The sequence below is a fragment of the Triticum urartu genome, chromosome 7A (genome assembly GCF_056163025.1).
Source record: "Triticum urartu cultivar PI428250 chromosome 7A, HENAU_Tu73, whole genome shotgun sequence".
In the NCBI taxonomy this organism is placed as follows: domain Eukaryota; kingdom Viridiplantae; phylum Streptophyta; class Magnoliopsida; order Poales; family Poaceae; genus Triticum; species Triticum urartu.
The window spans coordinates 738,899,729-738,926,411 of record NC_141879.1 but is presented as its reverse complement, the minus strand read 5'-3'; the positions used below and the strand labels follow the sequence as shown (position 1 = coordinate 738,926,411).

Below are 26,683 nucleotides of genomic sequence, written 5' to 3'. Positions count from 1 at the left end.
GGGCATGATCATGAAGATGATGATGCCGGCGGAGCAGACGATGCTGGACCATCGATGGGCTGGGTGCAGGACCCTCATATTCAAGAGCTGCTTCTCAAGCAGACGGATAACGCAAGAGCTGCCGCCCGAGAGAAAGCCAAGATGGATCAACTTGAGTTAGACGCGGTCACTCCATTGTATGAAGGATGCAGGCCCGAGGATACCCGCCTAAAAGTAACGCTCATGGCTCTGGAGATGAAGGTAAAACACAAAATGACCGACGCATGCTTTGACGAGAACATGTCATTCTGGCACGAACGTCTTCCGCAGGGGAACAAGTGCCTGACCAATTTGGAGGAGGCGAAGAAAATCGTGTCTCCTCTGGATTTACCGCACGTGAAATACCATGTGTGCATGAACAATTGCATCATTTATCGGGACGAGCACGCGGAGTGTACCATATGTCCGGTGTGCGGCGTCACTCGATACAAGAAGAGGAAGAAAGCTCCTCGAAAAGTGGTGTGGTACTTTTCGATCACTCCTCGTCTGCAGCGGTATTTCGCGGACCCTAAGGTAGCAAAGCTCCTGCGTTGGCACGCGGATAGGGAGGAGAAGAAGCGAGAAGATGACGCAAATGATCCGGAGATAGATAAAAAAGATAAGATGCTGAGTCGGCCTAAGGATGCGAGCCAGTGGCAAGTGTTGAACTTCGAAGACCCAGAATTTGGGAAAGATCCAAGGAACATCGTGCTGGGCGCGAGCACCGATGGAGTCAATCCGTTTGGCAGCCAGAGAAGCACACATAGCACCTGGCCTGTGTTTGTGTGGATGTACAACCTTCCCCCCTGGTTGTGCATGAAGAGGAAGTACATTCACATGAGTATGCTAATTGAAGGACCGAAACAACCAGGGAACGACATCAATCTGTATCTAGGGCTGCTAAAAGAGGAGCTTGACACGCTATGGAAAACGCCAGCCAATACGTGGGACGCCGCAGAGAAAGAATATTTCCCTATGAGAGCCGCGCTGCTCACGACGGTGCACGACTATCTCGGTTACGGATATGTTGCGGGGCAGGTGGTCCACGGATTTTCTGGATGCGTCAGGTGCATGGATGGCACAACGTATTGCCAGCTAGATAGAGATCCCGGGTCTTTGAAAACCGTGAATATGGGACATCGAAGGTGGCTTCGCGATGATGACCCATGGATAAAACGCAAGGATCTGTTCGATGGTGAAACCGAACCCCGAGGACGCCCGCGTACGAGGAGCGACGAGGAAATAGACGAGCTGTTGAAAAATTGGAAAGACTGCCCACTGCCGGGAAAGAAGCAAAAGGCGCCAGAGCCGGGAAAGAAGCGAAAGGCGCCAGAGCTGCTGCTGAAGGTATGGAAAACGAGGTCTGTTTTCTGGGACTTGCCGTACTGGAAGATCCACCGTGTGCCTCACAGCCTTGATGTCATGCATATCACGAAGAACGTGTGCGAGAGTCTGCTTGGTACCCTGCTCAACATGCCAGAGAGGACCAAAGATGGGCCGAAAGCAAGGGCAGACTTGAAATCAATGGGCATCAGGCAGGAGCTTCACACAATATATGATGATGATGATGATGATGAGGCGAAGCAGGACACGGAAAGTCGTCGCAAAGGCAAGAAGGCCAAGAAGACCGGAAATGACTACCCTCCCGCGTGCTTCACTCTAAGTCAGGAGGAGATCGAGCAGTTTTTCACCTGCCTCGTAGGAGTAAAACTTCCTTACGGTTACGCGGGGAAGATAAGCAGATACCTAGACCCAGCGAAGCAGAAGTTCAGCGGGATGAAGTCTCACGACTGTCACGTGCTAATGACGCAGATACTTACAGTTGCAATCCATGGGATCATGGACGTGAACGTCCGTGAAACCCTATTTGGCCTATGCAACTTTTTCGATGTCATCTCTTGGAAGTCTGTTGGCGTGAGGCAACTCAGAAGGCTACAGGAAGAGATCGTGGTGATACTATGCGAGCTTGAGATGTACTTCCCGCCCGCATTCTTCGACGTTATGGTGCATCTGCTGGTCCATATCGTGGACGATATCATCCAACTCGGGCCGACGTTCCTGCACAGCATGATGCCGTTCGAAAGGATGAATGGTGTCATCAAAGGATACATTCGCAACATGTCACGTCCAGAGGGAAGCATAGCCAGGGGCTTTCTGACCGAAGAGTGCATCTCCTACTGCACGAATTATCTAGGCATCGAGAACCCCATTGGTCTGCCCGTCAACAGGCACCTCGGCAGGCTCGCTGGATGGGGTCACCGTGAGGGTCGTCGCGAAATGCATGTCGACTTCGAGGGTCGACTCGCCGACTTTGAAAGAGCAAACCTAGTCGCGCTACAACACATAGACGTGGTCGATCCTTGGGTGGTACAGCACAAAACCTTTATTAAGAAGACGTACAATGACCGAGGCCAACAGAGGACGGACGGAGATATACTCAAAGAGCACAACTCATGTTTCACGCGTTGGTTCAAGCAGAAGCTTCTGTCGTACCCTTTACATGAGGATTCTTCCGCGGAAGAACAACTCATATTCGCCTTGTCACAGGGCGCCAAGCACAACCTGATGACCTATGAGGCGTACGATATCAACGGCTACACATTCTACACCGAGGCCAAGGACATGAAGAGCGATGGTTATCAGAACTCCGGGGTAACGATGGAATCCTACACCGGTAACGACAAGGACAGATACTACGGAAGGATCGAGGAGATCTGGGAGCTGAGCTACGCTGGAGAGAAGGTCCCGATGTTCCGTGTCAGATGGGCCAAGAGCGTCCTAAAAGAAGACCGGTATTTCACCACCATGGTTATACCCGAAGCCAAATCCAAGACCGCAGGCGCAAACGTCACCGCGAAAAATGAGCCATGGGTACTGGCTTCCCAAGTGGACCAATGCTTCTTCATTACCGACCTGTCAAAGCCCAGTCGTGTTGTCGTCAGGAGAGGCAAAAGGAAGATCATCGGAATGGATGGAGTAGCCAATGAGCAAGACTTCGACAAGTACGGCGACCCGAGGATCGAACATGACGACGATGATGAAGTAGCAGCATACACCACAAGAAGAAGCAAGACCACCCTACCTAAAGGACGTCCGTTCCACAGAAGAACTCCATTTGCGAAAAAGAAGGGCAAGAAGATTGTGAACAGATAGCTAGATATGATCGATTATATTTAAATCGTAGCCTTCATTTCTCGATTGTATTTCATGGGCACTTTTTGAACTATCATGAATATTTTTAAATTTCATGGACACTCGATCTCGATCCCCCTCCATCTCGATCGCTATCCCACCTCGCCAGATCCGGTCCCCCTAGCCGCCGAGCACCCCCCGGTCCACCGGCCGCCGCCGCCGACCCCCCGCACCCTCGATTCCCCTACTCAACCGCCGCCACCGACTCCCCGCACCCCTCCCCTAATCAACCTCCGCCGCTGACCCCCCGCACCCCCCGCACCCTCCCCTGCTCCACCGGCATTACTGTTTGATGATATTTTTTAAAAAATTATTACTGTCTTATAAAAAAAATATTATTGATATGATTTAAACAAGTTTGAACATATTTAAACACAAATAAGTATCAAACAATATTTTAAATGCATAAAAAAGAATTTGTGGAGCCTGGGAATTGAACCCAAGACCTTCTGGTGTGAGAACTGGCTGCTGACCAGTTGAGCTAGTAGAGGGGACTTGATGTGGATCAGCTCAGGTGGTAGATAACCTGTTGGCTCGAGCAGAAATAAAAAAATACCAATGGCGCACCACGGTGGGGTGCGCCATTAGTATGGATGTACTTATGGCGCACCGAGGGGTGGTGCGCCATTAGTATTGTGCCATTAGTAACAAAAAAGGTCAGCGCCCACGCCATCCTCTTTCTCTCCCCTCTGTCTCTCTCCCCTCACCCGTGCCCGAACCGCCCCCATCGCCGCCGACCCCCACCGCCCTCGCCGCCGCTCCCGACCCCCACCACCCTCGACGCCCCTCACCCCCTGCCGCCCCGCCGCGCCGGTCCACCACCCCCCACCCCGCCCGAGCCGCCGCCGCCCTGACACCCTCGGCGCCCCCGACACCCTCGCCGCCCCTGACCCCCTGCCGCCCCGCCGCGCCGGTCCACCACCCCCCACCCCGCCCGAGCCGCCGGCGCCCCGACACCCTCGGCGCCCCGGACACCCTCGGCGCCCCTTCACCACGACCCACGAGTAGCACCAAGTCGGCTACTACAACATCAAAAGTTCTACGGCGGTGGTAAGAAGACGACCCTTACTTCCTCTTTTCCTTGCTTTCCAGCGCTCTAATGTTCCCCTAGCTAGTTTGGTTTGGTCTGGGGGTGCTCTGATCCGATCCATCTAGTTTGGTTCACTGGGACACACATGGATTGAACATCGGAAATGGATGTCTTTTCTGTTTCAGTTTGGACATCATTTGATAAACACAATTCAGTTTTAGAGAGATGATTATGGACTTCTCTTATATATCTGAGCCCAATCAGCAGTTTATTATCAATGGTAGCTCTGTGGTAATCTGTCAAGTCAATTAAGCCCAATCCATTTGGGTTGAATTATGCCACTGTTAAATCCCTTAGCATTATCTTGTATGGTTAAATTATGCCACTTTGATCACTACAACATTAGATTCGTTTATATGAGTGGCATACATGAGGTGCTTGCTGTTTTTTCGTGATATATTAGATTCGTTTGCATCACACATTTTTTAGAGAGAAAATGAAATGTTTTTAAGTGTGGAATGTCTGAATACATGCCTATATATGCAGCTGATGAATAGTAACTAGCAATCCAACCCGGTTATGTTCATGTCCATGGCTGTAGATTTGTTTTTCTGTGTGAATCTGATTGTAGCAGCGAGCACCCCCAGTTTTGTAACTTGAGTCTGTACATCTAGGGACTTCCAGCTTTTTTGTGTGTGTGAATCTGAATGTAGCAGCGAGCACCCCAGTTTTGTAATCTGAATGTAGCAGCTAGCACCCCATTTTGTAATCTTGAGTTTGTAGCACATACTACATATAGACAGCAGACAGAGTTGCCTGCCATTTTTGTCTGAAATTTAAGAGGCATAATGCGAGTGGATAAACATTTTCAGTGGCATACATTGCAATCCTTCTTTTTTCAGACAGGAATGCCTGAATTTTTGTGTGTGTCTGTTTGTAGGGAGCATGTGTAGTCTTCTTCTGAATACTTCAAACTTCTCAGACTAGGCGAGGTCTTTTTGATTTCTTAAAAGTTGTGGCATATGGCACAACTCCAGAAATTGAAAGTATAGTAGTAGCAGGCCCGAATGTATAGCTTTTGTTTTTCATATTTTTACAGATTTTCTGTTAAAATCTTTTCTTGTTTGAAGATATGTGATTTCAAAATCTAACAAGAGTATTTTCTGATCTATGAGCACTAGAGAAAATTTATGTGATAAGGTAAGTGAAACACATGGTAACTAGGTGGATAAACTCATCTGGTGCTGAACCTTTTTTGAAATGAACTCTGTTTCAATTATATCACAGTGTATTACTTGTGATGATGCTGCTGCTGCTGTACTACTTGTCAAGTGATGCTGCTGGTGCTATCTGCGAGTTGCTGCTGCTAGTTGTGATTTTGTCAAGTGATGCTGCTGCTACTTGTGATCTTCTAAAATGACCCCTTTCTCATGAAACGTTGATTAATTTCCGTTTCGGTTGAGAAATGGGGCACTCCAAGGTCAAGAAAATTAGCAAAGGTCATGCCCAATTTTCTTGACCTAGAAGGTGCCCAATTCTCAACCGAAATAAAAATTAATTTGCTTTAGTGGTTGGATTAGTTTAGTATTTTTTCACACTCAGACACCCTTGCTTGCCATGTGTGTGAGAGAGATAGTGAGAGGAGACAAGGAAGCTACTTTTATTTGTGAGCCTTGAGAAGATTAATTGGTTCCACAATGCAAGCCAACTTTTATTTCTCTTGCCTGGTTCCACTAAGATGTGTTATTGCAAGCTATTAATTATTTTCAACCCTAGTACCTTTACAAGGATTCAATCCCTTATTTTAACCATCCTTTGGAAAGAGTACAAGTGGGAAGTATATTACCCATATGCCACCCAACCGGGCAACCCCTTGTTCCACGGTACCCAGATGCCACCCAACTTGTTTAGGGTTCAACTGGTTCGGGTGCTGCCAGGCTGCGACGAGTTGTTACCTCCGATTCGACCCGTCGGGGCCGACGATGATGACGTGATGACCCTCAGCGCCTGCCTGAGCTGGCCTCTGCTTTGGCCGAAGAGCCAGATTCGTTTGGGGGCGGGGGACACCACCCCAAAGACAACACCGCCAGTCGTGCCGGCGCCAAGTCGGCCCCATGGCAAGACCGCCGCAACGGTGCCGGACATCCCTATGCCACTGGATCCAAACATGCATATGGCACAGGATCAGAACGACGACGACGACGATACATTTGCCAACGTCGATCAGTACTTTGCCGATCATGGGTACGGTGGCGACTTCATGGGGCCTCCTTCTCAAGAACGCAACCCAACAAAAGACGTGCGCGATCTAGCTGGTACCGCGGAGAAGCCAAGTTGCAACAAGCGTCGTCTGCCGTTCAGCTCTCAGGAGACGCCTCCAGCTGCCGACTTCACCGAGCCTCAGATAGGCGAGGTGCGAAATATTATCAGCCCCAACACACTCAAGAAGGCGGTCTGTGAGCAGAACTCGGTCCCATTACAGGAGAAGAAGAAGGCACGCAAAAGAAAGACTAACAAGGGTGCGGGCCAGCCGGCACCGAGTACGATCCGTGCTCAGGACGGGCCACCTGCACCTGAGCATATCTCGAGGAGCGTGCATGTGGCGGGTAGGCCGATGCTACCGAGAAATATGCTCGATGCTGCAACCGGTGCTATGCGGAGTCTGCATGACAGTGTTCTTTCTTTGGAGAAGCGGCGTCTCAGAGAGAAGGATGTGGCATACCCGGTTTTCGCGGCCAAGGTGCCAGAGGGCAAGGGCTTTGTGGATAACTCCATCGGGGGTACGATCGTCCTGCGGTTTGATGACATCCACGCTATGTTGAACCTTCATCCGCTGCACTAAACCTTCGTTCGGCTATTTTCGCTGAGTATGGAGATGCGGATCATTCGCGACAAGACCCCGGACATCGTGATAGTCAACCCCTTCTACATGCGTGCCAAGATCTTGGGCAGCGCTGGGGACCGGCAAGTCGCGAGTTCTTACCTCGAAGGCGTCATTCTGGCAAACCAAGATAAGGATAACTTCCTCGTGCCTTACTTTCCCGAGTAAGTCCTCCCCTCAACCGCCCCGTAACATATGAATTCTTAGATTTCAATCGTTTTTCTTTTAACATTCCGTGTTTTCTGCAGTGACACACGCTGCACACTCATCCTCCTAAGCCCCAAATATTCCATGGCCACATATTTCGACCCAGACCGTCAGTCGAACGTAGACTACACAAATGTCAAGAAGGTTCTTGATGATGTTCTCCCCGGCTACGTCAAATCTGGAGGCACCTTCACCAGGCCTATTAGTAAGTACGGCAAGCACGTGTTCTCCCACAATACGACGTTCTGATGCGTCAAGCAGCCAACTGGCGGTCAGAAGGGTGCCTACTACGCCATCCATCACATGCGGGCGATCGTACGGGACCATCATCAACTTCTGCTACCGAGTAGACTCAAAGATTGGGCCGCGAGCGTGTCGGCAATCCAGGACGCGGACATCAGACAAGAATTCTTTCGCATCCAGTCGGAGTTTGCGGAAATCATCCATCAAGATGTCCTTCGTACCTCGGGGCAGTTCTACCTCAGAAATCAACCGTCCAACAGTGACATCGACACAATCCTACAAATGCAGGCTGACAACGCCCGTTGTTTCATGACTCCCACGATAGACGGCGGCTTCATCCACGCTTCGGTCCCTTGAGTCGAGTCGAAAACAGTGATGCTGTGTCTAGTTCTGAAACATCGATTGGCTCATATGTTGTAATTAAACTTTAATGAACTTGTAGTATGTCTCTTTGGTTTCGAGAGTCGTTCAACTTAGATGTAATCGATGCTATTAATGTCTTGCTTTTCTCTTCCGATTGTTCTATTGCATACTTATATATTGCTTATGTATTGTCTGTGAATTGGTACTAACGTTTCGTTTGGCTACTGCATAGCGATGCCGTGGTATGTCGTGTACAAGGGTAAGGTTCCCGGAGTCTACAACGACTGGGAGGAGTGTCGGAGACAGGTTCACCGATTCAGCGGTAACAGTTACAAAGGGTACACCACTAGGGTCGAGGCCGAATCTAGATACGCCCGCTATCTAGCGGGAGAGGGGAGGGAGCGTTGGAGGAACCGGATGAAGTCGAGTTTCATCATGATGATACTCATCGTGATGACCACAGCTCTCTTCTATGTGATGGTAGTTTAGATGATCGATATCGACTTGTAATGTGAAGACAAACTCGCGGTCTCGAGACTTGTAATATAATGTTCTATCTTTGTTCGGTCTTTTCAATTCGGAGACTAATATGATGAATTGTATTCGGAGACTAAAATGATGAATTGTATTCAGAGACTAATCTTCTATTGTATTCGATGAATCTGTTGTTGATGTGTGCTGTCTATATTTTGTCCAATTATACATTTTGTAACCTTTGCAAAAAAAGAAAATTAAAAAATAAAAAAACCTAATATTCATACTAATGGCGCATCACATCACAGTGCGCCATTAGTATGCCAAAGGATACTAATGGCGCGTCATTAAATAGTGCGCCATTAGTATGCTGAAGTTACTAATGGCGCATCTCGCTGTTGTGCGCCATTAGTATGCCAAAGCACCTGGGTATACATGGCTCCCGGGAGGCATACTAATGGCGCACTGTTGTATATGCTAATGGCGCATCCGAGGTGCGCCATTAGTATACCAGATACTAATGGCGCACCAGTGGTGCGCCATTAGTAAAATATACTAATGGCGTGGCACTAATGGCGCACCACTAATGCGCCATTAATGGCCAAATTAGGTGCGCCATTAGTAGGCCTTTTCCTAGTAGTGTAAGCTTCTGGAGATCATGCACACGCACAGGGCGTTTCATTCGGAGTATAGCGCCTACTTTCTCTGGGTTAGCATCGATTCCTCGTTCGGAAACAAGAAAACCGAGTAACTTGCCTCCTGGAACTCCAAACGTGCACTTTGATGGATTGAGCTTGATATCATACCTTCAGAGGTTGGCAAAGGTTTCAGCAAGGTCGGTCAGCAGGTCGGAACCTTTACGTGACTTGACCACAATGTCATCCATGTATGATTCCACATTCCGACTGATCTGAGTGAGCAGGCACTTCTGAATCATCCGCATAAATGTGGCTCCGGCGTTCTTCAAGCCGAATGGCATTGTGACATAACAGAAGCACCCGAACGGGGTGATAAAAGCTGTCTTTATTTTGTCAGGTCCGTACAGACGGATCTGGTGGTACCCGGAGTAGGCATCCAAAAAGGACAAACGCTCGCACCCAGCAGTCGAATCGACTATCTGATCGGTGCGAGGGAGAGGGAAGTGATCTTTCGGGCAGGCCCGATTGATATGCTTGAAATCGATGCACATGCGGAGTGAGTCATCTTTCTTTGGGACCATGACAACATTGGCTAACCACTCGGTGTGGTAAATCTCTTGGATAAACTTAGCTGCCAAAAGCCGAGCCACCTCTTTGCCGATTGCTTTTCTTTTCTGCGGACCGTCGGAGATGCTCTTTGACTGGTTTCACTTTCGGGTCAACTCGCAAACGATGCTCAGCCAGTCCCCTGGGAACACCTGGCATGTCAGAATGCTTCCATGCAAAGATGTCCCAGTTCTCATGGAGGAACTGGATGAGCGCTTCTTCCTATTTGGAGTCGAGTGTGGTTGAAATGTGGGTCGGAGCTGCGTTGGGGTCCGTCGGGTGAATGTGAACAGACTCCGTCTCGCCAGACGACTGGAATGCTGAATCTGTGTCCGGCTTCTTGGCCCGCAGCAAGTCACTCGGGTCTGCATTTTCTGGTATTCTTGCAATTCTACTACGGCCATCTGGGCATCGGCGATCTTTGAGCCCTTCTGGAAGCACTCTTCCGCCTTTTTCCAATTACCAGAGATGGTGATCACTCCTCTGGGACCAGGCATCTTCAGTTTGAGGTACACGTAACAAGGTCGAGCCATGAATCATGCATAAGCTGGCCTGCCCAGAATTGCATGATACGCACTCTGAAAATCCATGACTTCAAACGTCAACTTTTCTTTGCGGTAATTTTTGGCATCACCGAAAACCATGTCGAGTGCAATCTGACCGAGGGACGCAGCCTTCTTGCCTGGGATGACCCCATGAAAACTCATATGGCTTTCACTGTGTCTAGACATCGGAATGCCCATTCCTTTCAACGTTTCTGCATACAGAATGTTCAGGCCACTGCCACCGTCCATCAGGACCTTTGTCAGCCGAGTGCCTTCGACCACCGGGTCGACCACCAGCGCTTGCCTCCCAGGGGTGGCGATGTGCGCTGGATGATCAGACTGGTCGAACGTAATGGCAGTCTGCGACCATTTCAAGTAACTGGGTGTCGCTGGAGCGACCATGTTCACTTCTCTGTTGAGGACTTTCAATCGACTCTTGTTTTCAACATCAGCAAAAATCATCAGAGTGGAATTCACGTGAGGATAACCTGTTGGGGAACGTAGTAATTTCAAAAAAATTCCTACGCACACGCAAGATCATGGTGATGCATAGCAACGAGAGGGGAGAGTGTGATCTACGTACCCTTGTAGATCGACAACGGAAGCGTTTGGTTGATGCAGTCGTACGTCTCTATGGCCCGACCGATCAAGCACCGAAACTACGGCACCTCCGAGTTTTAGCACACGTTCTGCTCGATGACGATCCCCAGACTCCGATCCAGCAAAGTGTCGGGGAAGAGTTCCATCAGCACGACGGCGTGGTGACGATCTTGATGTACTACTTTCGCAGGGCTTCGCCTAAGCACCGCTACAATATTATCGAGGACTATGGTGGCAGGGGGCGCCGCACACGGCTAAGAATATGATCACGTGGATCAACTTGTGTTCCTCTGGGGTGCCCCTGCCTCCGTATATAAAGGCTCAAGAGGGGGTGTGGCCGGCCTAGGAGAGGCGCGCCAGGAGGAGTCCTACTCCCTCTGGGAGTAGGATTCCCCCCCCCCCCCAATCCTAGTTGGAATAGGATTCACGGAGGGGGGAAAAGAGAAAGGGGGCCGGCCCCCTCTCCTTGTCCTATTCGGACCAAGGGAGGGGAGGGGCGCGCGGCCCATCTCAGGCTGCCTCTTCTCTTTTCCACTAAGGCCCACTAAGGCCCATATAGCTCCCGGGGGGTTCCGGTAACCTCCCGGTACTCTGGTAAAATCCCCGATTTCACCCGGAACACTTCCGATATCCAAACATAGGCTTCCAATATATCAATCTTTATGTCTCGACCATTTCGAGACTCCTCGTCATGTCCGTGATCACATACGGGACTCCGAACAACCTTCGGTGCATCAAAACGTATAAACTCATAATATAACTATCATCGAAACCTTAAGCGTGCGGACCCTACGGGTTCGAGAACAATGTAGACATGACCGAGACATGTCTCCGGTCAATAACCAATAGCGGGACCTGGATGCCCATATTGGCTCCTACATATTCTATGAAGATCTTTATCGGTCAGACCGCATAACAACATACGTTGCTCCCTTTGTCATCGGTATGTTACTTTCCCGAGATTCGATCATCGGTATCCAATACCTAGTTCAATCTCGTTACCGGCAAGTCTCTTTACTCGTTTGGTAATACATCATCTCGCAACTAACTCATTAGTTGCATTGCTTGCAAGGCTTAAGTGATGTGCATTACCGAGAGGGCCCAGAGATACCTCTCCGACAATCGGAGTGACAAATCCTAATCTCGAAATACGTCAACCCAACATATACCTTTGGAGACACCTGTAGAGCACCTTTATAATCACCCAGTTACGTTGTGACGTTTGGTAGCACACAAAGTGTTCCTCCGGCACACGGGAGTTACATAATCTCATAGTCATAGGAACATGTATAAGTCATGAAGAAAGCAATAGCAACATACTAAATGATCGGGTGCTAAGCTAATGGAATGGGTCATGTCAATCAGATCATTCAACTAATGATGTGATCCCGTTAATCAAATGAAAACTCTTTGTCCATGGTTAGGAAACATAACCATCTTTGATTAACGAGCTAGTCAAGTAGAGGCATACTAGTGACACTCTGTTTGTCTATGTATTCACACATGTATTATGTTTCCAGTTAATACAATTCTAGCATGAATAATAAACTTTTATCATGATATAAGGAAATAAATAATAACTTTATTATTGCCTCTAGGGCATATTTCCTTCATAACCATCATCATCTTCTCCTTCACTCTCAGCCTTGTCTGCCTCCTTCTCCTTTTCCTTGGGTTGTTTCTCTCGGAACTGCTGGATCAGGAGCCGACATTGTCGAGTGGTATGCTTTGGGTAAATGAAATTACCTTCTTCGTCTTTTTTGGTGTGGATATGGCACGGCAGATCCAACACGTCATTTCCATCTTGATCTTTTACTTTCTTGGGGTTCCACGGCCCTTTGGGCTTCCCCTTGAACTTTCCTTGAACCACAGCCAAGGTCTCACCCGGAGCAGCTGGTTAGGCCTTGCGTTTTTGTTTCCGACTGGAGTTTCCTCCTCCGGCTTCGTGGGCAACTTCTTTTTGCTTGCCGCTCCGCAGTCGCTCTTCCTCTTCACCATTGGCATACTTGGTGGCGATTTCCATCATCCGAGTCAGAGTCATGTTTCCTGTCCGACCGAATTTCAGATTCAACTCCCGGTACCTGACGCCTTCCTTGAAAGCACAAATTGCCTGATGATCAGACACATCTTCCACCGCGTGGTGCAGGGTGATCCACCTCTGGATATAATCTCTCAAAGTTTCATTCGGTTTCTGGACGCAACACTGTAATTCTGTCAAACCTACTGGCCGCTTGCAAGTACCCTCAAACGTTCTGACAAACACTCGGGCGAGATCTTCCCAAGTATAGATGCTGCCAGGTGCCAACTGATTCAGCCACGCTCTAGCCGAGCCCTCCAACATCAGAGGAAGGTGTTTCATGGCCACCTCATCATTGCTGCCACCAATCTGGACAACCACTCGGTAGTTTTCGAGCCAGGTGTCAGGCATGGACTCTCCGGTGAACTTACTGACTCCAGTCGCCAACCTGAAGTTGGGGGGAATCACTGCAACTCTGATAGCTCTGCTGAAGCACTCTGGGCCAGAGACATGCACCCTATTGCTGGTTTGCGGGCCTCTGTCATGGCCATCTCGGTGAGCTCTGTTTCTGTCGACCAAGCCCTGCATGAGAATAGATCTCGCATCAAAGCCTGGCTCCCTGGGGTCGACTGGAATATCTCTTCTGACGCTGTTAGGGCGTCTGTCTTCATGTGGCCGCGGCACGTATGACCCACTCCTTGGAGGAGGCGTGGGCACTCGAGGGCGACCATCGCGATCGGCTCGACGATCATACTGCTTCTGGTTTCTGTACTGATCACGCCGCTCTCCACGTCCCTCACGCATCGGGGGCGATCTCGGGCTATGGGCCGACTGGACCATATCTGCGACCACAGATCTGCTATGGATCCTATCCCGCGACTGAGACACGGCCGTATTCTGCTCTCCTGCTGCCCGAAGCAATGCCCTGATCTGCGCCAGACCTCGGCCAGCTTCTGACTGGGAAGGTTGAATCGACTCTGCTATCCGGGCAACTGCTGCTAGGTTTTGGATCGGTGTTCGGTATACCTGAGCCGGAGGTGGAAAAAGTTGGCGTCGACTGGACTCAGGAGCACGTTGACGAGCGTGATCGTCGAGTGCGGGCTGGAGGTTCTCCAGCCAAGTGCGCTCAGCCAGATTGGCCAAGCGAGTCTGCTCCAAGGCCTGGGCCTCGGGTGTTTCTCCAACTATAGGAGTATGCAGGGCATCCATGTTTCGGCGACGAAGTTCTTCTCTCTGCTGCGAGGAGAGAGGCTCGGGGCGGTACTCCTCGTGAAAGCACAATGGATCGCCGTTCCCGTCACCTCCGTCTTCACGATTGAAGCCAGGAGGACCGCGTGGTCCATTGACCATCAGGACTTCCGCTACCGAGTCGTTGCTGCCGCACTCGGATGCAGTCTCTACGGAGCCAGTCGACAGATCGAACAGGCCGTAGAGAGACTTGTCGGGCTCGATCGTTGCGACTTGAGGGGTGGCCGACTGGCGGGCCACCGCATGCTTCACCCACCGTTAAATCCTCGACCGGCCGGTGCGCTTGCTCCGGCTGGTCGCAGGGAGGGGGAAAGCCATTGGAGTCGACTGGTACTGGTCGACGGTTGCCGCAGGAGGACGCCGCGGATGCACGCGTGAAAGTGCGTCGCCCTGCGGGCGGGAGCGCGTCGACGTCGAGTGGTGCCTCCTGAAGCCAAGCGGAGTCGTCGGCGACAAACACGAGCGCGCCTAGACGGATCTCGCGGCCCTCAGCCAAACCTCCGCCTGGAAACATGATGATGGGGATCGAAAAAATTGCAACTTCTCCAATAAGTCGCTAGGACACCTGCCCCACGGTGGGCGCCAACTGTCGTGGGAACGATTCCGACAATAAGAGAGGGGTAGGATAAAGGAGCATGATCTATCGAGATGCAAATGGGTGACACGTGGTTTTAGCGAGTTCGGGCCTCTCACGGTGGAGATAACAACCCTACGTCTCGTGCTCCGGAGAGGCTTTATTTATCTGAGTCTGTATCCAGGGATTACAATGTATGTGAGAGCGAGGAGAACGGATCCCCATGCCTGGTCTAAGTCCGAAGACTAGAGCGGAAGAAGAGAGAGAGGTGGAAGAAAAAGGCCCGAGTCTAGTGGTGGGGGATGGCTTATATAGAGTGCGCCGCCCCCTCACCTCTTATGTTACACGGTGGAACATCAATGCCATAATGCCTGCCCACTACAAAACCGTCATGCTGACTATTGGTCTTCGCATATCCGAGTGAGTTACACGGTCGAGTGGAATGATCTCGTCGAGTGGAGTGTCGTGCTCCACGTGGTTGTTGCAGTCCGAGTGACTTTCATGTTGCGGTACATCTGGACGGCGATCTGGCCCAGGGGCCCAGTACAAAGTGTACGATGTCCATGGGTAGGGTCTTTAGGTCAGGCCTGTTACCCTACCCCCAATACATGTCCTCGTCACATGGCAATTCCGAATGTTCTTTATGGCAATTTTTGTGATGTGAGGATGTCAACTTTAGTTGTCAAGCATAACAACTTTCTTTTGGGATGATAAGTTTCAGTTTTTTCTTTGATTAGTTTTTTTCTCTTTAGATAACAATTTTAGTTGTAAGAAACATCAAGGCTGAATTGCTTCGTGTCACACGTGTGACACTTATCATATATGTTTACAATTTGGGTCAGTTATTCCTTTGTACAATCTGCTAAGCGGTGTCTGGTTTTGAAGAACACCATAGGAGCTTTTGTTCTGTATATCCACCTAACTCCAGTGGAATCATGACGCCACTATGATTTTTTTACTTATGCGGGTCCTAATCAATTGATTCGCTAATGGCTTTGGATCTTTGAAAATGCCCTTTTCATATGTATCAAGTAGGCCAGAGCACGTGAGTTGGTCAGACACGCCGGAATAAAAATAGAACGAATTTTGTAGATAGCTATCATTATTGATGTGTTCAAAAGGTGTGACAGTGACAACAAGTGGGCAAAAGATCGGCGGCGGCGCCCGGGTGAAAACCCTGGCCCCGGTGGCTAAGCGGCGGCGGTGCCACAGCGTCGTCACCTTCTTGAAGGCGCCGACTTGGGCATGGGGATGCTGGGTGTGCATGGCGAGCTTGTCTGTTTCCTGGTGGCGGCCCGCCTGACTACTGCGTCGCAGCTCCGGGCAGTGTCTCGGGGCTGCGGTGCTTCTCTTCCGGCCGTGTCTCCGATGGGGACCTCGCCCTTCCTCACCTTGTACATGCCGTGGTGGAGCGGTACTTCATCTCACTCATTGATGGCGGCGAAGATCGGCGGCATGGCGCTGTGGAGGCTCGCCGCCTGATGCGCGGAGATTGACTCGCGCAGGAGGAGGTTGCTGTCTGGCGTCATGGTGATGTCGATGGCAGAGTGGCCAGTCAAGGTAGAAGCCTCAATATGATCTGAAGACGGACCTGTGGAAGATGGCGGTGACGACACACGAGTGCGTCTGACCGGATTATGCCCCAGACCCGGTATGTGGCTCGGCTGGGGCTTCCGAATGTGTTTCGGTTTCCGGCTTTTGATGTTAGGCTTAGGTGAGTGGTTTGGGTAGTGGCCCAGCTAGCACCCCTTCATTATTTTGGATAGAAGTAGCGGCATGTGTTGCCAAGATGGTGGATTCAGACTCATTGTTGTAATACTTTGTAAAGTCATGAGAATAATCAATAAAGTGGCCGTATGCATCTCCCAGATGCAGAGGCTGGGGGTCATCCTCCTTTTCTAAAAAAAACAAGTGGGCAAAAGGTTTCATTAACTTGGCATATGTGCTTCTAACTTTCATCATGCTGATTAGTATTGCGCATCTACGTGCCATCAAGTGGACTATATAATCCATTGTTAAATGATAATCTTGTTCTGCTCGAGCATGTATTGTTAATTGTCCAGCTCACTATAGTTTGTCGGATAGTAAAGTTATTCCATCAGTCGTTTGAACTTGGCTGCCTCCTTTGTCTCTCATAGAGATTCTTTTAGCCCACTTACTTGGCTGCCTCCTTTTGTCTCAAATAGAGATTCTTTTAGTCCACTTGACTGCTGTTCTCTGAATCATCCCAATCATGCTCAAACATAGTACATGTTAAATATCCCTTCATTTCACCGGTAAATCAGCACCTAGGTACCTTAGTTTCAACTTTCAAGCATGGAGGAGCCCCTTGTTGACAAGACAGGAGAGGAGAGCCTGGTAGTTATTGAGGTGAAGAAGCAGTTGTACCTTGCCGGGCCTCTCATCGTCGGAAGCCTCCTACAGGATGTGGTCCAAATGATATCCGTCATGTTTGTGGGTCACCTTGGCGAACTCGCTCTCTCGAGTGCCTCCATCGCAACCTCCTTCGCCGGTGTAACTGGCTTCAGCTTGTTGGTATGATAACTTTTTCCCTTTTCCATTGATTGATGCACCAATTTAGTTGGACCTCCTGGACATCATCATCAACTTGAATGGTTGCGTTGAATTTCAGTCCGGCATGTCGAGCAGCTTGGACACGCTGTGTGGGCAAGCCTTTGGAGCAAAGCAGCACCATCTTCTTGGCATCTACAAGCAGAGGGCAATCGTTATGCTCACTCCGGTGAGCGCCGTGGTTGCCGTAATCTGGGGATACACCGGTCAGATCCTTCTGTTGTTTGGACAGGACCATGAGATTGCCATGGAAGCAGGGAGCTACATCCGATGGTTGATTCCATCGTTGTTTGTCTACGGTCCGCTGCAGTGCCATGTCCGATTCCTGCAGACGCAGAACATGGTCCTTCCGGTGATGCTGAGCTCGGGCGTCACAGCACTGAACCACATCTTGGTGTGCTGGCTGCTGGTCTACAAGCTTGGTCTGGGCAACAAGGGTGCCGCCTTGGCCAATACAATCTCCTACCTCACTAATGTGTCCATCTTGGCTCTCTACATCAGGCTCTCCCCGTCTTGTAAGAGCACATGGACGGGGTTGTCGATGGAGGCATTTCGCGACATCCTCGGTTTCTTGAGGCTTGCCGTCCCATCTGCACTCATGGTTTGGTGAGTTTGATGTCTATATGTTATATGTCTCAAGTGCAAATTTGCCATCTCCAGTTGATTGATTTAAGTAATTCCATCTGACATACATATATATTTACACGAGCAGCTGGGAGTGGTGGTCGTTTGAGCTCCTGGTACTTGTTTCCGGATTTCTTCCAAATCCTAAACTTGAGGCATCGGTACTGTCAATCAGGTGAGGCCGTGAGGCGACATATTCAAGCATGGCTTATTTCATTTCATACTACTTGGTTTGCTATTTCCCCTTTTTTGATAGTAACATCCAGTTGAATTTTGTGCAGTTTGAATACTATCTCGTTGGTATTCAGGGTACCATATGGGCTTAGTGCAGCTATAAGGTCAGCTCAAACACATACGCCTTTAAGTATTATACAAACTAGAAGCTGATATGTATAAAATACTTTATCTACGTACGTAGCACCCGTGTGTCAAATGAGCTCGGTGCTGGGCAACCGGATGCAGCCCGTTTAGCGACCCAGGTGATCATGGTCCTGGGTGTTGTGTCAAGCATATCGGTTTCTCTTGCTATCGTTCTGGTGCGCAATCTATGGGGGTACGCATACAGCAACGACAAGGAAGTGGTGGAGTACATTTCAAGAATTATGCCAATTATTGCCGTGGCATTCTTGTTTGACGACATGCAGTGTGTTCTTTCAGGTATCATAAGGATGATCCTATAGTTTTCGTACATGCTGGAAATATATGGTTATTAATTAGCACATTTTACAGGTATTGTTAGGGGCTGTGGTTTTCAAAAGATTGGTTCCTATGTCAACCTCAGTGCGTACTACCTCGTGGGCATCCCGGCGGCTCTATGTTTTGCGTTTGTGTACCATCTTGGTGGAGTGGTAATCAGTAGTACTATTTTATTACCCTTATATATGGCCTGACCACTAGTACTATTTTACTATCATCTTTGTATTCACTTATAATATTTCTCACTTGACATAATGAAACTTTGATCTAAAAATATGTTAGGGGCTGTGGATGGGAATAACATGCGCACTTGTCGTGCAGACGGTGTTGTTCATGTCCATTACTCTGCGCACCAACTGGGACAAAGAAGTAAGACCGCCAAATATTATCTGTTTTGTTCGCTTCTCACTCACCTTACTGCATGCATTCCCATTATCTTTAATCTGTGTCGTTGCTTAATTTGTACGCTTTGAAGGCCAGGGACAGGGTTTCTATTACTTCCCTACCTCTGGACCTGGCGACATGAGGACACACACAAGATGCACATTTTTCTATGCCAGAGAGATGTGCAGGGAAATAAGGAACTACAAAGAATTCGTCGCTGCAAAAAACGGTGCTTCTTGTCCATGTCAGCAGCATGTGTCACTCCTTCATGGAAATAATAAAATGTTTGTTGAGTGGCATCCGGCGTATATTATTAGACTGTCTTCTTCATGAAAGAATATAATGGCAAGGAAACTGTGGTGAGAGCTGCTAGTCCATTTGTGTTGTCAAATCCCGCACGCAAAAAAATTTCCAGCAAGTGGCAAAGATTGAAAAATATGGCATCAAAGACAATTCAACATGGGAAGGAAGTTAAAGCCGACAGTGGGAGGTTAGAATTCAAATTGGGGGTGTGGCATGATGGACGATTCAGGTTTTTGCTAGTTCGAATTTGTTTGGATTATGCCATGCCTGTTACGTACATTTTTCCAGACTCAGCTACATTTTTTTTCTTTTCTTTTTTGAGAACAATCAACCAGGCCAGGCGTATTACTCTATATATACAGGGATGTTTAGAGGAATGGCAATAGGATCATCGTGGTCCGCTTCGAGCCAGAATTGGCGCTGACTATCGCCGCCGGAGTTTACAGGGATCATGCCGCCGGAGTCTAGATTGTTATAACAACACATCGTCCACCAAAGCAGAGTCAATGCAGCGCAGCCGCCACCGTGCCAGGAGAAGAAGAATCCACAAGTCCGAAGTCGCTCCTCCCAGCAGCGCTAGCACCATCCCGACTTTAACCTTCTTCCCCGCTCCGCCGTCGCCATGTCGTCCTCCTCTGCTGCCGTCGCCGCGCCGGTGGAGCACATGGTGCTCATCAAGCTCCGCCCGGACGCCGTCTCCTCGGGGGCCGCCGCCGCGATGGTCTCCGCGCTGCAGGCTCTGCCCGCGCTCGTCCCGGGGGTGTCCTACCTCCACGCGGGCCCCGTGCTCCGCCTCCGCTCCCCGGCCGCGGACGCGCTGGGGCCCACCCACCTCCTCCACTCCCGCTACGCCACCAAGGCCGACCTCGCCGCCTACGCCGCGCACCCGGACCACGTGGCCGCCGTGCAGGCGCACATCGTGCCCAACGCGCTCGACACCACCGCCGTCGACTGGGTCAACGCGGCGGAGTCCCCGTCACCCGTCGGCCCATGCGCCGCCGTGCGGCTCACCCTCGCCAAGGTCAAGGAGGGGCCGGACGTCGGGCAGGTCCTGGAGAAGGTAGCCAAGGCTAGCAAGGACGCCGGGGATGTGGCCAGGGTCAGCTTCGGGGAGAACTTCTCGCCGGCGCGGGCCAAGGGGTTCCAGTTCGTGATGGTGGCCGTGTTCGACAGCGTGGAGGAGCTGGACGCCGTGGAGATGGACGGCAAGGTGGAGGAGGCCAAGGCCGCCCTCAGGCCCATGCTCGACGAGGTCATGGTGCTGGACTTCGTCGTCGACGCCGCAGCGGCCAGCCTCTGATGATTTCGTAATAGTAATGGAATCCTGTGTGAAACCGGGATTGCTAAATCTCTTGTGAAATTTGTATCCATCTTGAGATGAATAAGAATTGCATGTGCATGTCTGATTATACTTTGTACGTATAACTTGTTTTCTTACACTGGATGCAACATCAAGTTCAGAGTTGTTGTTGGTTCGCTATTGATCGAGCCGTGAATGTGCATGTGAAAGTCAAGTCGTTGGCTCAACTCCAATCTGTTCAACAAGCATCCAAAACTAAACCGTATCTTTAGCACACCACATGTGCATGCATTCCCGTTGGCTGGATAAGTCACTGCTGGATCAGTTATATAATTTCAAAAATCAAACGTGATCAACTCTTTATGTTAAATTTATTCTTCCTTGTTAACCAAACCACTGTCATATTCGGATTCGGTCGTTGGCTCACTTAATTAGGTGTGTACTTATATTATTGTGTTTATTATAGTAAGAAAGCATCCATCTTATTGGAGTCAGCTATCATTTGAGGTCAAGCATCGATGGCCGTTCTTACTAAAAAAATGGCCACATTCCCCTTGCTTCCTGATATTGGCCACTACATCAAGTTTAGAACTTCACGTTTCTCTATCGAAGTGGCTCATTCTAATATTTATCTCTAATCTCAAATGCTTCAAGAAGCAAAACAAACAATAAATTCTATCTTTTCCAGATGTACTTTCCATGCCATTGGATGATCATCGGATCATTGACTCATTGGAATATATAATTCAAAAAATAATGATATTTGCGATCATTGTCTCATTCAAGTTTGCTTCTTTTGTTTATCGAAAGAAAGCATCTTTTTGGAGGCCCACCTGTATAAGATTCAAATAAGAATGCCATCTAAATGTAACAGCCTACGATTAGCACTTTTTATTAGGAATTGGTTGTGCATCATGAATTCATGATCATCTCATAAGCATCATATTTAATAAATTTTAATTTGAAAATTATGATAATTCCAACCCTCATCATTTAAAGGGCTAAAATCCTAATACATTTTTCAATGAACTCAAAATGCCCCTCGACCCTAAGATTTTGGCATGGACTTTATCTACATGTATACGGGCCCATCCGACAATATCGCATGGGTTGAACCGGTTTAAATCATCAAACCCTAATTATCATGTAAATTTAATAAAATGCATAGATATTACATCTACTAAATTGAGGCATTTTCACATGGTGAATTCTCTTGAAAACATATATCTAACTTTCCAATATTACTACGAAGCCACCAAAATTATTCCGTTTATTTTGGAATCACCCATAAGGCCATAACACACTTCCAGTTTAAACCCTAACTTTAATTAAATTCGGTTTATATTTGTAGAAAATAAAAATCTAAACCTAAGAATCCTAATAATTTTTATGTCACTTTGACTTGGACCATCAATGATTTGGTGGAAAGGACATTTTCTGAATATATCTCAATGCTAAAACCTAAAACAACACTAACATTTTTGCAGTATCTGTACCGTGGACCGCCAACTATATCTTGTGCTGACTACCATTCAAAAAGAAGAAGAAAAACATGTTGTCCAGATTGTGGAGACTACATGTATATTGTGATTTTTTCACTGGCACCCGTCAGAGTTTCAGTTCCAATTTAGCAGGTTCACACATGCTGACAAACTCATAGTAAGGAATTGAGCATTTATATCTTTGAGTTCCACGGTACCTTGTTCGCTCTTTTGACCTTGGATCATTTACTCGGATTCTGCAGAACAATTCACAGCCAACAGTGAATTCAGAAGTTGGCAGTTCCATCCAGACAACAGGAATGACGGGAGATATCTCGATGGAGTGCTTCGCAGTTCTACAAAATTCCAAAATTAGTTTTCTAGTTGCAACAAGTCGAACGCCAATTCCACACTCACCTGGTGAACTTCGGTCAGCATCTCTGAGCGTTAGTGTCATCTCCTGTTGGATCTCTACTTGTTGGTGATCCGCCCACCAATCATCACGACAAATCGATGGAGATGGAATTGGGCTATAGCAGCAGTTGAATTGCAGGCCAGCAAGCAAGAACCCGAGACAACGTTCAAGTGTGCTGTAAATTGTAATGCTGCTTCGGACTGAAATTGCTTGCTCTTCAGACATGTAATTTCAGTTATTTGCAAAAAAGAAAAGACGTGCATGAAATTTCAATTAAGCCGAAGCAAACTTAAAATAAAATGCCCATTCGTTTAGTTGTGCACAATTTCCTAGTTTGCATGGATGAGAAAAACAAAACAAAATAATACATATCATTCCAAGGCCCAGGCACTCTATACTGTAAGCATTACAAGATTCAGCAACAAGAGCAGGAGACCGCAAAAGTAGGAAGACATGCGACCAAACCACAAGAGCCGGCCAAAATGAAAAAGGAGTTTGTTTTCATTTTGGATTCGCTGTCAGCAAACTGGACTTGTGTCCGGCTTCGCGTCACTGGCAGTAGCCGCGGCTGTCTAAAGAAGAAGCAGCCGTGAGAGAGGGGGAGAGAGAGGCAGCCTTTTTTAGCCGGGAGCTTCAGTTTCTCCGAGCGGGATCCAGGAGGTGCGTTGGCAGCGCCATGGAGCTCTTCTGACCCGGGGACATGCCGTAGCGGTGAGCACCAGCTGGGGTGGCCGGAGCAGCGCGGCCCGCGGAGCCCAGCGTGTCCAGCTGTGGCCGGGGCGGCACAGCGAGCGGAGGCCAGAGAGGTCAGCAATGATAGGGACAGAGCGGCCAGCCATGACCCGGGAGACCGGGAGACATGGCGCGCGGAGGCCACAGCGGTTGGTGGTTTGGGATGGCAAGGGTTGGATGCATTTTTTAAACTTATGGCTCACTTCATATAATATGTGTGACAATTGTAAACCACACCTACTCTTTAAAACATAAGCATCTTCTTTGAAGGCCGGCCTTTCAAATATTGTAGTTCATTAAAATATTATTTTATTTAAAATTATGTATTTCTCTAGATATTGCACTGCGTGTTATTCTGTTTAACATCTTTTTCTATAATGTTTTGCTTAATGTCAACGCTGTTAAAATTCAAGTTTTGTCATTAGGTTGATGTACAAGGAGGATATAGAAAAGCTCATTTGTCGTTACGTTAATTTGTTAGAACCAAATGGCACATGGCCGTGTAAGTTTATTCTTTTTTCCTTTTTCAAAAAGGGAAGCAAGCCCTGACCTATGCTTCAAGCCATGCATACAACCATATTATTGATTATCAAAAAATGTCTGATAATAATATACATCAAACACCCAAATTCATTACTCACACCTTCAAACTCGACAATGGGTAATGCCCTGACACCCCACCATCTATAAGTGGGGTCACCATCAATCCGCCCGCACGATGTACCAGAAGCAAACATCAGCAGAGTGAAAGCGTACACCGCATACCCAAGCTAAAGAAGTCACCACCACCATCATACCGCTGGCCCATCTTCTGGAAAGAGATCCGCATCATCCTTGTCAGGCCGGTCAGCCGATGATGCCGTCACGGCGCCAAACAGCACCACTGCCCTGCACTCGTCCATCAAGACGCATCATGGATGTTTCTGCACCGTTGATCAGTGCACCAATTCTTCATACTGTGAACTTACTTGACAGGCTGGAGTTTTATGATTGCACTTCAGTTCCCGCAAGCAATCCCAGCCGCTGTAATGCTGCTACTGGAGAGTTCAGACTGGACAGGTCTTTCTACCTAGCTTGCTAACTCTTACGAACCTGGAGCATTGCTTTTTTTTTTCTTTTTTTAGATATGTTGTTACTATTAAACTGCTGCACACTTCAATTAATATTCCATTCTTGGATTTTGCATAGTATGGTAAAGAGAATAGGTTTCGGACTAGTAAGGTATGAAACACAGGAAAGGAGTTTCCAATCCCACACCAAAGTAAAAAACTTAAAATAGCTATCCGCACCCAACTCGACTCTCTGCCAGGCTGCCGTCCTCCTCAGTTGTTGCATACATTTCAAGTAGGTAGTAGCACTAGCTAGTAAGAAGCATCAACCGTGCATATTCCTTTCAAGGTTTTGACAGTGAGACACCATGCAATAATTTTCCTATAACTATATTAACAAAATTGAAATGTTTCGGTCTAATTTGGATTATAATGAATGTTTCAGGTGTGAGATCAAAGTAGCCATGTGCATTAATTAGCCCAATTCTCTGGAGCACCCATTGGCTGGCTGTCTATTGATTCAGCAGCTGTTTCAGATGTGAACAATTTGGATGGAAGAGCAATCACTAGTAGAAAAAGGGTCAAACGTGAAGCACATTAGTGCCGGTTTGATTTTGGCCCGGTACTAATGGTACCATTAGTGCCGGTTTGAACGGATTTGCATTAATGCCGGTTCGTGTTGAACCTTTAGTACCGGATCGTGGCACGAACCGGTACTAAAGGGGTGGTGGCAGGCTGGCGTCAGGCCGGGGCCCCACGATCACCTTTAGTACCGGTTCGTGGCACAAACCGGTACTAAAGGTCTAATCTTTAGTACCGGTTTGTGCCATGAACCGGTACTAAAGGGGTCTGACCTATAGTACCGGTTTGTAACACAAACCGGCCCTATAGGGCAATTTTCAAACTCTACCCCCCCCCCCCCCCCCGTGTGTCGCCATTTCAGTTCTGGAAAAATCAAAAGAAAATGATAAAAACTTCAAAAAATAAAATCCTTCGAGAGGTAGTTATATTACTACATCTACTAGTTAGGAAAATTTGAAAACTACAATTTGGACATGTTTTGCAAAAAGTGTAGGGAAAATGTAAAACGGCTATAACTTTTGCATACGATGTCGGAAAAAAACGTATAATATATCAAAAAATTCAGCACGAAAATCCGCATCCGATGGAGACCGCCTACGGCCTGTTTGGAATTTTTTAGAATCCTCAAATTCCAAAAGGAAAAAAAGATATGGTCAAATTTCAGTTTTTTTAAATTTTTTTGGTTAAATCTGGTCAAACTACTTATTCAAGAAGTATTAATGTTACTACATAATTATTCAAGAATAATTATTTCAATTTTTTGAATTTTGGTCAAATCTGGTCAAACTTATTCAAGAAATATTAGCGTTACTAAATAATTACTATTTTTTAGAATAATAGTTTTAAACTCAAATGGTGAAATGTGTGACTTCATGCTCAAGCTAAACTCCTGAGGGTTATTAGGATTGACATCTTACTATTGTCAGGAAAACAACAAGTGCAGACTCGTTCCACACTTGAGCAGTTAAGAGAGGTGATTAGAGACTAAATCATCAAATAATTCAGAAAAATTAAAAATTAAAAAAATCAAAAAAAAATTCCACAATTTTCAAAAAAAATTCAAAAAAAAACTTTTAGTACCGGTTGGTAACATCAACCGGTACTAAAGGTCCCCCATACCAGGGCGCGAGCTCACGCCACGTGGTGGCACTTTAGCGCCGGTTCGTGCCAAACCGGTACTAAATGGGGGGGGGGGGGGGCTTTTGTGCCCACCCTTTAGTGCCGGTTATGGAACCGGCACTAAAGGCCCTTACGAACCGGCGCTAAAACTTCATTTTCTACTAGTGAATTTATCCTCTGGTAAACTCATTTGTCTGGTCTGTTTTAGACGACAAGAGTGTTGTATATGGTGTAGGCACTGCACCTTCCTTGCTAAGTTCAAAATGGTTTTAAAACAAGAATGTTTGCTTAGCCTTTTTTACTTCTTCTGAATATATCTCAATGCAACATGTTTGGTGCAACAATGGAGCAGGTTGATTATATAGTACAGTACTACATATACTACATCGTGTGCAGACTTTGGAGATCACTTGATGGTCATGTTTCACTTCCATCTGTCAGAGTTTCAGTACCATCGGAGCAGGTTCGATTGTAGACCGGCTCAAAATAATACTAATAAATTCTTGAGAAAAAAAATACTAATAAACTGAGCACTCATATTCGTGAGTTTCCGAGTCTTAAGTTCATTACTCGGCTTCTGCAGAACAATCAGTGTGCAGCCAAGAGTGAATTTACATGTCGGCATTCAGAAGTTAATTACCTGCAGCTGCAGAGAGCCCCGACCGAGAGGTGCGCAGTTCTGCATCCATCGTTTCAATGGCACTGTAATTAATTACTGTACATCAAAAGGTAGTGATTCAGTACGTTTTTAGAGAAGTTACATTGCATCTTGTGAGTGTGACATGATGGTT

General features: G+C 47.8%; 2 protein-coding genes across 2 annotated transcripts; both read left to right on the top strand.

Moving 5' to 3' along the window:
- The first annotated feature begins 16,804 nt into the window (after positions 1 to 16,804).
- On the top strand, positions 16,805 to 19,219 carry LOC147962531 (protein DETOXIFICATION 16-like). The gene is made up of 8 exons (XM_087532825.1): positions 16,805 to 17,171; positions 17,269 to 17,813; positions 17,920 to 18,006; positions 18,113 to 18,169; positions 18,250 to 18,488; positions 18,561 to 18,679; positions 18,810 to 18,896; positions 19,003 to 19,219. The coding sequence occupies exons 1-8, from the start codon at positions 16,953 to 16,955 to the stop codon at positions 19,051 to 19,053; spliced, it is 1,404 nt and encodes a 467-aa protein (XP_087388951.1). The 5' UTR covers positions 16,805 to 16,952; the 3' UTR covers positions 19,054 to 19,219.
- Positions 19,220 to 19,399: 180 nt separating this feature from the next.
- LOC147962530 (stress-response A/B barrel domain-containing protein UP3-like) lies at positions 19,400 to 20,596 on the top strand. Its single transcript, XM_087532826.1, has one exon. The coding sequence runs from the start codon at positions 19,837 to 19,839 to the stop codon at positions 20,512 to 20,514; it is 678 nt and encodes a 225-aa protein (XP_087388952.1). The 5' UTR covers positions 19,400 to 19,836; the 3' UTR covers positions 20,515 to 20,596.
- Positions 20,597 to 26,683: the final 6,087 nt, after the last annotated feature.

Coding starts and splice junctions, on each gene's coding strand:
- LOC147962531 (XM_087532825.1), top strand. CDS start 16,953: ATGGAGGAGCCCCTTGTTGACAAGACAGGAGAGGAGAGCCTGGTAGTT. Junction 18,489..18,560: donor CATGCAGTGTGTTCTTTCAG/GTATCATAAGGA, acceptor CACATTTTACAG/GTATTGTTAGGGGCTGTGGT. Junction 18,680..18,809: donor TGTACCATCTTGGTGGAGTG/GTAATCAGTAGT, acceptor AAAATATGTTAG/GGGCTGTGGATGGGAATAAC.
- LOC147962530 (XM_087532826.1), top strand. CDS start 19,837: ATGTCGTCCTCCTCTGCTGCCGTCGCCGCGCCGGTGGAGCACATGGTG.